Raw genomic sequence first — 10567 nt, forward strand, 5'->3', positions numbered from 1 at the left:
ATGCATCCTAGGCCCCGCTGGTGCCTTGGCTATGTAGGATTGGGAGAATGACTACAGTATTTCAGTCCCCGTTGTCCGGGCCATCCTGTCCTATAGGTATCTGGCGTGAGCCCTTTTAAGTGCTCTGTCCTGATGCTCTGTCATCCCCCTGCGTAGCACGATGTGATTGAACTGTCCCCATATGCATCTTGTCTTATGTATAATAAGACATTCGACGCAGTACGAGTGTATTATCGAAAGGGAACGTACTCGGTTACTGACGTCACCTCAGTTCCCTTAGATACGGACAGAGTACTGCGTACTTTGTTGCGCTACTCGTAGGACGCCTCATGCCGTTGCTTCAGTCAAATTAAATCGATTTGCCATGGTGAGACGGTCACTTATATAGCCCGATACCCCGTCCCTTTTGGCGGGCTCGAGCAGGCTCACTCACCATTGGCTGGTTTATTTTAACTTCACGAACCAATGGCCATGCAGTTTCACTGCCTGATTGAAAAAGGCTTCAGAAATTGGAGAAAAAAGGAGTTTTCCCCATATGTGTCTCGTCTTATATATAATAAGACATTCAACGAAGTACTCGTTACGTATCTAAGGGAACTGAGGTTACGTCAGTAACTGAGTACGTTATCTTTATAGTTATCTTTATAGTTATCATTCTTGGTGTGAACGGGCCTTTATGGTTCATAGCTATCATAGCAAGATGATATAGGCCTACATTTTAATTATTTTAATTTTTGATCATTCAACAAATAACAAAAGTCTTAGTTACTGACAAATTTAATATTTATCAGCTGTACTGACTTTGTAAACCTGTTATAAAGAGAGCATATACATAAAATACATGGTTTAATCATGAAAAACAAGGTTAAATTTGTTTAACTTGTACTAACAGGATGTCAAATGCATCTAACAAGAAATGAAATTACATTCAAGTGAAATTCATCAAGTACCAAGATCTCTAACAAACATGAACAGGTTGTCTTTGGTAGCTTGGTTTGGTTTAATACAAAACATTAGATTAGATTCAACTTTATTGTCATCTGACCAGAAGTGCAAAATGCAATACATTTATAAATGTGTTTATATAACGTGTTTTTTTTTTTGTTTTTTTTTATGGTTCTGTGAAAAACTTGGTTTAATACAAAATACATTTAATGTAATAATGGCCATGTGATGTAAGTTGTTTGATAATACAAGACATTGCTTAGGTACACTTTCTTTCCATGCAATGCAAGAGAAACAAGGCATGTGTTACAATAGGACCAGCCAGGAGACAGGAGATAAGTTAACAGGTTGTTTATTGAACACAAGCAGAGTAGATGGTGACAACAGGTGAGTATGCAGATGCAAGTTCGTGACTGGTGAATGGTATAGAGTATGATACTGTCCTTTGTGGTTGCAGAGTGCCGATGGAGAATGATACTTGCTGACTGGAGACGATGACTGCAGACAATACTTCACACACAGACTGGAGACGATGGAGGGAACTCAGAGACAAGGGAACCGGTAAGTAGCGAGGAGCGTCCTTGAGGTAAGCATACAGGTAAGTCCTTAGATGCGAATGAGACCAGACAATGTGACTGTGTGTGTGAGTGTCTTAAGTAGTGCTGGTGATGAGTGAGCTGATGAGGTGCAGGTGGCGGTGATCAGTACTCAGGGGAAGCTGTGCGCTGTGATTGGTGGATGTTGGAGCATGGCGTGTCTGTGACAGCATGAAACAGGATATGAATTTTTACATATAATTAAAATAGAAAAGCATTGCGTACAGTAATTAAACAACAGTAGATCAGCTGGTTGTTCCAGTCATCTTTCATTGTATTTTGTCAAAATATCAAGTGGTCTAACAACCATGACTGACTATGTGGTCCATGGATTTAATCCTGTTTTAACCCTTTCACACATAAATTTAAAATATTCTGGCCGAGCCCCCATGTTTGCCAGGTTTTTACAACAAAACCCACCCAATTGCTCATCATAACTAGCCCAATGGCATTTCCTGGTGACACATCATTGCTCGTCTCTTCACACACTGCAGCGCTGTATGACTGATGATCTGCTTTTATTTCATTTTTCCATTTTTATTCAAAATATTCACAAATGTGTTAACTATAATATGAAATATCTGATATTACAATTGTCAAATATGAGCAAGTGGATGTGTTTTGCTGTTTAAACACATTTAAAATGATCGCGTTAGTTGAACTATACGAGCGTTGGGCGCCGCCATGTTAGTTTGTGCTGCAGTACAGAGAATCAGATCTAACACGTGAATTCATCCAGTTCTCCTGAAATACATGAAAGTAAGTGAGCCGGTGAACTGGGGAAGAATAAAGTTTAAAGTTCCTTACACAATGTGTATATGATATGAATAAAACGTGTCATCTAATTATAATGGAAGGGATTGTTATTGCCGCTTCTATAGACATTAGCGTGTATTTTACAAACTCTAAATGTATTGTTTTCTTAGTACTTATGTGTATTTAAAATGTCTGAAATGTAAAATAAACATTATGTGGTTGAAACACTAAATATTTACATATTTGCATATTTGTGATATATGCAAAGCGCTGAGCGCATCCAGCTCTGGCTCGGCCCCAGCCAAAGCGTGCAAGCATATTTGAATGTGCTGAATGTTTTAATTACACATTGTTTTTTTGTGTTTTTTTTTTAAATGAATCCAGTTACAATGAGATGAAGACAATATAGACTACACAATATGATTGTATCTTTCTTTCTTTAAAGGATATAAGCAAAATTATGGAAGTACAAAATATATGGAATTTATGCAGCCAACAACTATAACAGGTGAATATGTCATTTTTTATTGATTATACTGTATGAGATGCAGATTATAGTGAATGGTGATTCACAAAGAAACTAAAGTAACAAAATTATTAAAAGATTCTAAGTAAAACTGCTGCTTTATGTTTGTCTGAGTGGACCTATACATTAAACTCATTGGGAATATTTTGTGACACTGTAATAGGCTATACAGAAGTAATAAGCAGACTAAAAAAAAGACTTTTCAAACTTTAAAAATTCATGTAAACATATCTCTGTAAACATATCTCTGTCTTTGTTTTAATCAAAAGCACACTTGAGGCAGATATTATATAAACTTCATAAACATCTCAAAGGTTAACAAAGTTTAAGAAAAACCATGCTTGAAACATAACATGTAGGTGAATCCTGGAGTAAGTCTCTTTTATTTTTTCACCAGTTCTGGCCAAAAACCATGTCAACAGCATCTGCAGCATGTGGGGAAACTTTCACTTCAAGACATTTGATGGGGACTTTTATCAGTTCCCAGGCATGTGCGAGTATAACCTGGTGTCTGACTGCCAAAGCCTCATTCACCAGTTCTTAATGTGAAGAGAACAGAACTCACCAATGGCACAAAGATAAGCAGGGTGTCGATTACCATTGATGTCATCGTCATTGAGTTGACCAAGAACCAGGTTGTGGTCAATGGAGAAAAGTACGATTCTGGGGAATCGAAGCATTGCTTATTTCTTCCCACAGCAAAATAGCTGCAAACTTGTTTTAATTATTTCTTTTTTATTAAGTAAATCGCTGCCTGTGCATATAGGAGGGATCCTTGTGGAAGAGAACACAATCTACACTACAATCTACTGAAAAGATTCAGTCATGGCGAGTCATTTTTTTTCTTGTCAATTTTTGAATACATGGGGTAGAATTAATTGTGGCAACACTATCACCCACTTGTGCAAAACAAGAAAGGTAGACATGGTAGAGCTGCTGCAGTTCCACTACACGCAAATGACCAGACATGTCCAAGTTTCCAGTTCCTGTATTTCCAAACTGTTGTAAAGCATCAAGAACTGTTTATGCTCTGTACTAAAATACACTATATTGCCAAAAGTTTTGGGACACCTGCCTTTACATGCACATGAACTTTAATGACATCCCATTCTTAATCCGTAGGATTTAATATGGAGTTGGCCCACACTTTGCAGCTATAACAGCCTTAACTCTTCTGGGAAGTCTTTCCACAAGGTTTAGGAATGTGTTTATGGGAATTTTTGACCATTCTTCTAGAAGCAAATTTGTGAGGTCAGGCAGTGATGTTGGCGAGAAGGTCTGGCTCGCAGTCTCCGCTCTAATTCATCCCAAAGGTGTTCTATCGGGTTGAGGTCAGGCCAGTCAAGTTCGTCCACACCAAACTCGCTCATCCATGTCTTTATGGACCTTGCTTTGTGCACTGGTGTGCAGTCATGTAGGAACAGGAAGGGGCCATCCCCAAACTGTTCCCACAAAGTTGGGAGCATGAAATTGTCCAAAATGTCTTGGTATGCTGAAGCATTAAGAGTTCCTTTCACTGGAACTAAGGGGGTCAAGCCCAACCCCTGAAAAACAACCCCACACCATAATCCCCCCTCCACCAAACTTTACACTTGGCACAATGCAGTCAGGCAAATACCGTTCTCCTAGCAACCACCAAACCCAGACTCGTCCATGGGATTGCCAGACAGAGAAGCATTATTCGTCACTCCAGAGAACACGTCTCCACTGCTTTAGAGTCCAGTGACGGCGTGCTTTACACCACTGCATCTGACGCTTTGCATTGCAATTGGTGATGTAAGGGTTGGATGCAGCTGCTCAGCCATGGAAACCCATTCCATGAAGTAATGTATGTGGATGGAAGCACTTTCTTCAGGAAAAAGCATTCTTAGTTGTTACCAGGAGTAGAAATGAGGGGGGACACAGGGGGATGGAGTCGGGAGAATTAATTTTGAGGGGGATGGTGTTTATAAGGGAAATGAAAGGGATTTCTATCTTTTATTCACTCAATAGCCTTACAATGCAACATAGTGCAATAACCGATATATAATAAACAAATGCAGCGGAGTATTCGTTATATAATATTTTATATTTAAATACGTCTGAAAGGTCATTGAAATAAATAAATAAATATTTCCAATAAATGAGTCCCCCAGTGAATCAAAGCCATTTCTAGCCCTGCTTGAAAAAATAAATACATTTCTATTACTTTACACCAAAAATGTTTTATTTGTTTGTTTTGGTTTTTAATGCTTGAACAATTTCTAATCCCAGTTTAGCACTAAATATACTGTGAATGTGACAAGAAAGGCCAAGTATAATAACCCATACTTGGAATTTGTCTAGGCCTAGAAATATCGAGTGTGTGTACATTCAGTCTTCAAAAATGCAAAACAGTGTGTACTCACCTTCCAGGATGGGTCCAGTGTTATTTGCATATACCATCAGGTGTATGACAAGGACTGTAGTGCCATGTGCATTCTCCATGTTTATTGTAGTAGTCACTACACAACTGACAGAGAAACATGGATACAAGTATGAACGTGTACAAACAAACTACCTAAATTGCAATAAAACTGCAATACATTGTTAAAAAAAAAAAAGAAAACACTTTAAGCGTTGATCAGTTAGACAATCAATTAATTCACATATTTTTTCAGCACAGTGGCTGAAGATACTGAATCCACAGAATCAGATTATGCACGAAAATCACATTCAAAGGTTACAGATTTAAAATTAAAGATGCTTACGGCAGATCTCAGGTGTTCTCCAAACGACACAAACACCCGCCTCATTGCAGGCTTGAGCGTAAGCTGCCACAGCTGTACAGAAGCACTCACAATCTCCACCTGTGTCACATGAGCAAGAGTCCTTCACACAGTTCTCATAATATGGGTTTGGATCCACCTGTGGAAACATGCATTTCCCACCTTAAATGTTGGATTCTTGTATACCACATAACAGGAATCTTCAATTTATTGACTCAAAATGCTTTCCATCTATACCTTGTTATGGCAGTCTTTGAACGTAACTTCCTTTATGATGATACATTGTATTTTTGCCCATGTCTCTCGATTGGGGGTCTCAAGGCACGGGTTAAAGTCTGGTTTTGCATCAGGGCAGGTGCTTAACACTTTCCAGCTGTCCACAAACTCCAATACATTTGTAGTTGGCAAATTTCCCTGAGTGGTGAAGTCATCTTTTCCATTTCCATTGAAATTTCAACACAAGCCACAAACGTCTCCCTGTGAAAATAAAACAAAGCAAAGAGGTTGGGCTACAAATAAATTAAATTGATCATGATTCATGACTTCAACTTACCATGTGCTGAGGTTGCAGAATGATGCGGATGGTGGTTTTGCGATCCCACAAAATTGTCAGTCCGATATCAGCATCAATGACAAGGTACATCCCGACGTTTCTCTCATTGTACTTGATCTTTGGACCACTTCCAGTATCGGTGGCTTTTACAGTCCCATCAGAAAGCAGCAGCCGAGTCCTCTGTGTGTAAGTGTGCGAGAGAAGTTAGAAAGAAAAAACTGGTAACACTTTAGAATACTGATCCTTCATTAATGAATAACTACACAGGAACAAATTTGTAATGCATTATTAACACTCTATTATCTAACAAGAAACTCTGATTAATGAATTAGTAAGTAATAGTGCTCAGTTGAAGGTGGTAGTTCACTATTAGCTAATCAGTAACTTTTCATACCTCCCAGAGAACTACTAAGAACTACTATGTACAGGTTCATAATTAATGTGAATAATGCATAATGTATAATTAATTCTAAAGTAAAGGTCATGGTAACCCACTAGTAATGACTTCAAGTATTACCAAATCCTTCAGAAGTAATTACTAATTATTTGGATCTGTACTCTAAAGTGAGAAACATGATAACTCTCTAGTAACTACTGGAGTCATTGTAAACTTTTGAGGATTTTGTAAAAGTATTGTACAGTTCTGTACAGTAATTCGGTGAAAATTGCCAGTTTTATTTCCACACTTGTTCTGCAAAACAAGAAAATGTGATCTGTGGCCTCCTGAAGGAAAAGGTTTATTTGTAACTTTATTTTCATGAAATATCTAACCAAATTCTGCTGTGTCCACCCACAGCTCATACCTGAGCAGCAATATAACTGCAGTCTCCCCTGAAGCCAAATCTTTGCTGATCAAAAGTTTTATAATGTCCACTGCCGTATATGGTGCAAAAAAAAAAAAACACTTATAATGTGTATATTTCCACTTTCCTCGTCGGCAAGTGCTGTAAATATAGAGGTAGACTTAAATCTTGTGTCATTCTACAGTATAATACTACAGATCATTAAAAACTAATTAGTGTTTTTTCATTGTTCAGGTTTTTTTTATTGCAATTTAACTTTAATGTGGCAATGGAAATGGCTGTTTTTTTTACACAGGGTTACTATCATTAACTAAAAAAATAAATATACATAAAAATATAAAAAACCTTTTTTATTTCAGCTAGTTCCCAGACAGCAACATAGTGTGGCCCAGATCCGGCCCACATTTGGTACATGTGGATAACATGCGGATCAGATGTGGGCCGGATCTGGGCCGACACTTTGTTGCTGTCAGGGTTGCAACATTTCTAATTTTTGTATAGTTTAAGTTGAAGTACTAAAATAACTAAAATTTAAACAAAAATGTATATATTCAAATATTAATAAAAAAAATAATAGTATATTAATGATACTACAATGCAATAAATTTATTGCAATCAATGGTTATCTCAGATCCTGGTGCATAAACTGTCCATCATGTTTACATGATGAGTCCAGAATCTGTGTGAACAAATGCGGTAAGAAGTGTGTGCATGCATTAGGCATTCAAAATGAGATATAAAAAACATGCATTTCTGCATCATCCTGCATATCTTAGCCCCTTTTTAACAATGTATCTTTCTGATTTTATTCTTCCTTTTTGTGTTTAGGATGCCTGGATGCCTCTGGGACACCACGTGAAGTACAGCAGTGTTTAAAACTGTTAATTCAGCTGTTCACTCAATATTAGTTGTAAAGGAAACAGGTCACTTTAGCTCAAAGGGAATTATTAAAAGAATTATAGGGAATTTTGAAAGAGTCACTTATTTTACTACCGAGCAAATGAATCGTTCATTTGAACGGGCTGTAACTATTTGCACTATTTGTAATTGCTGCCTATGTAGAGTTTAAAATTGGTCACTCATGGCATTCTAGGTCAGTTAGAAATGTCATAGAAGGCAGCTTCCTATGTAGGTACACATCAACAGAGCCTACTAGGTTTTGGAACAGAGCCCCAGTATTACTAGCAAACCAACAAAAAACTTACAATAGTGTAAATATTCACCCCAAAATTAACGCAAGCTTGCAGTTGGTTGTGGAGGGGTTCAGTCTGATTTAAGGTGACTAAATAACTGCAGAAATCCAGCAAACTTCACCTCCGGCATACAAAGTTTGTCATTTTTTACTGGAAGCTCGAGATCAACATTTTTTAATAAACATTACAAGGTTAATAATAATAATAATAATAATAACAATAATAATAATAATAATAAATTCACTGTATGCAAGGATGACTCACAATATAATCTATAAGATGCATTTAGAAAATTAATTGAGTGAATTTACATTTTTCATCCAACTTTAAAGAATTACTTAGCTGAATAATGACTGGACTAGACATTTAACCGAATCCTTTCATTTGTTTTGGCAGTTTGATGAGGTTTAAAAGTACAACTGCGAAGAGTGTATCTGTGATAAGGCCAGCAAATCGGTGATCTGTAAGCCCAAGAAGTGTCCTGATGTGAATCCTGAGAGCTGCACTGAGCCTGGCTTTGTGCTGGTCAATGTCACCAATCCTTCAGACCCATGCTGCAGCAAACAAGTTTGCAGTAAGATGAGCTTTTTACAGTATTTTTAAAGGGGTTTGCTTTAGGTTTGCATTTCCTAAGTTTCCTCTACTCTGTTTTTTGGTGTAGATTGTAATGTCATCATGTGCCCACCTTTGGATAAAAAGTGTGCAGTCGGATATGCGCCAGTCCTGGAAGTGCCTAACGGAAAATGCAGTCCAGAAATCAAATGTGGTATCACTATTATTCACACTATATTTTGGTGTCATTCGTATGCCTGTTTTCATCTCATATACTGTCTGTATCACCTTAAATATCATTCTATATAGCTTTATGTTCTTTTGTTGTTTGTCTCCTCAGAGCCAAAGAAAGTGTGTGTCCACAAAAACACAGAGTATGAGGTAAAACTAAAATGACTGGAATATATTCTGATATATTATTTTAGTTTGAATAATTAATGATTAATCAAAGTTTTACATGTTCAACTCTCTCTCCCCTCACTTCCCTCAGCCTGGTACCAACATCCCCATCGTTGACTGTCAGGAATGTAGCTGTACATGGGACGTGGATCCTAAAACGCAGTGGTTCAAGATCAAATGTGGATTTGTGCAGTGCAATGAGAAATGTGATCCTGTAAGTTGTTTGACAAGCTTTTGAATGGCTTGTCTCAGGAGCGATGCTGGTTTTCCCCAGGGTTATGAATATGTTGAAACAAGCTTTGACGACTGCTGTGGAAAGTGTGTTCAAACTCACTGCATCGTCAACATCAATGGCTTCACTCAATACTGCCGGTAAGGTCAAATGTCAAAAGCTCATTCACCTTGAGGTGTGGCTGAAAAGGACAAAAGGCCTAAATAAATATTCAAGTTAAATGGAAATTAAAGGAATAGTTAATAGAATTTAAAATTATTATAAATGTAAAAAAAAAAAAAAGTAACCTATCTTCATGTCAAAACCTTTTCTTTTTTTTCTCCGTTGGATACAAAATGAAACTGTTCATGCTGCTTTTTTTCCATACAACAGAAGTGAATTGTCATTATCAGGGTCATCATCTGGACAAAAAAGTAATATAAAATTAGTTGTGCACTATATTGCAAGTTTTCTGAATGTGAGAAACGACCAAAATTTAAGTCATTATTCCCTGAAAATCTAAATCTAACATTTTTGCACTGTCCTTTAACCGAATTTGACCTCTTTTCGTTTGTAGGAAGGAGCCACTTTGCCCATTCCAAACCAGGGCTGTGACAAAATCACATGCACTAAAGTTAATGGACAGTTCATCCCCGACAAACACACAGTTTGATTCTCTCTACAGGGCACCGTTCAGGTGACAGCTGATGGCTGCTGCTATGTTTGTGAGTATTTTTTAAAAGAAAACAATGCATATTTTTGTTGATTTGAGTTGATTATTAATGTGTCCATGTGTGTTCAATTGCCTGTGTTTTTAGGTGTGGACCAAATTAAAGGATGTCAAGTACAGACCGTTCACGATTACATAACTCACATTTGCGGTGGAGATTGTACCAGTTTTAGCAGGTGAGTACATGCAGACTCTGTTACGAAACCTACATAGGCAGTATACTAACTGAAACACCCTCATAAGAGACCAATTTGAAATGCTTTACATGTTTTCCTCTCTTTCTCGCATACACAGGTACACAGAACCTGGGTTGTCATCTTGTAGCTGTTGCCAGGCCAAACGCTCAAGTAATCGCACAGTGAATCTTGGTTGCGTAAATGGAGAGATAATAACTCACACATACATCCATGTTGAAGAGTGCTCCTGTAGCAGAACTAACTGTCATAAAATGGGAGCGACACTCACTGAAAACGGCGGAAGAAAACGCAGCTTCGGACTTCCGTGAGCAGCAGCAGTGAATCATTGACCCAACTCTCTGAAAAACTACTCTCAAGTA

At 37.6% G+C, this 10567-nt stretch overlaps 1 protein-coding gene and 1 long non-coding RNA gene across 2 annotated transcripts in view; one reads left to right on the forward strand and one right to left on the reverse strand.

Annotated features, from left to right (window-relative positions):
- LOC127507718 (mucin-2-like) overlaps window positions 1–9657 on the forward strand; it is a gene marked incomplete at its 5' end in the record, with an annotated part of 74997 nt that extends 65340 nt beyond the window's left edge. The window contains 5 exons of the mRNA XM_051885014.1: window positions 8534–8693; window positions 8781–8885; window positions 9012–9052; window positions 9162–9284; window positions 9345–9657. Of these exons, the coding sequence (XP_051740974.1) occupies window positions 8534–8693; window positions 8781–8885; window positions 9012–9052; window positions 9162–9284; window positions 9345–9446 (531 nt within the window). The remainder of the gene's footprint in view (window positions 1–8533; window positions 8694–8780; window positions 8886–9011; window positions 9053–9161; window positions 9285–9344) is intronic.
- Window positions 860–6332, reverse strand: LOC127507553 (uncharacterized). Its single transcript, XR_007928376.1, has 5 exons — window positions 6124–6332; window positions 5808–6047; window positions 5553–5709; window positions 5211–5314; window positions 860–1702 (listed from the first exon to the last, which is right to left on the reverse strand). It is a non-coding gene; the product is annotated as an uncharacterized LOC127507553 (long non-coding RNA).
- Window positions 9658–10567: the final 910 nt, after the last annotated feature.

The sequence above is a fragment of the Ctenopharyngodon idella genome, chromosome 24, assembly GCF_019924925.1.
Source record: "Ctenopharyngodon idella isolate HZGC_01 chromosome 24, HZGC01, whole genome shotgun sequence".
In the NCBI taxonomy this organism is placed as follows: domain Eukaryota; kingdom Metazoa; phylum Chordata; class Actinopteri; order Cypriniformes; family Xenocyprididae; genus Ctenopharyngodon; species Ctenopharyngodon idella.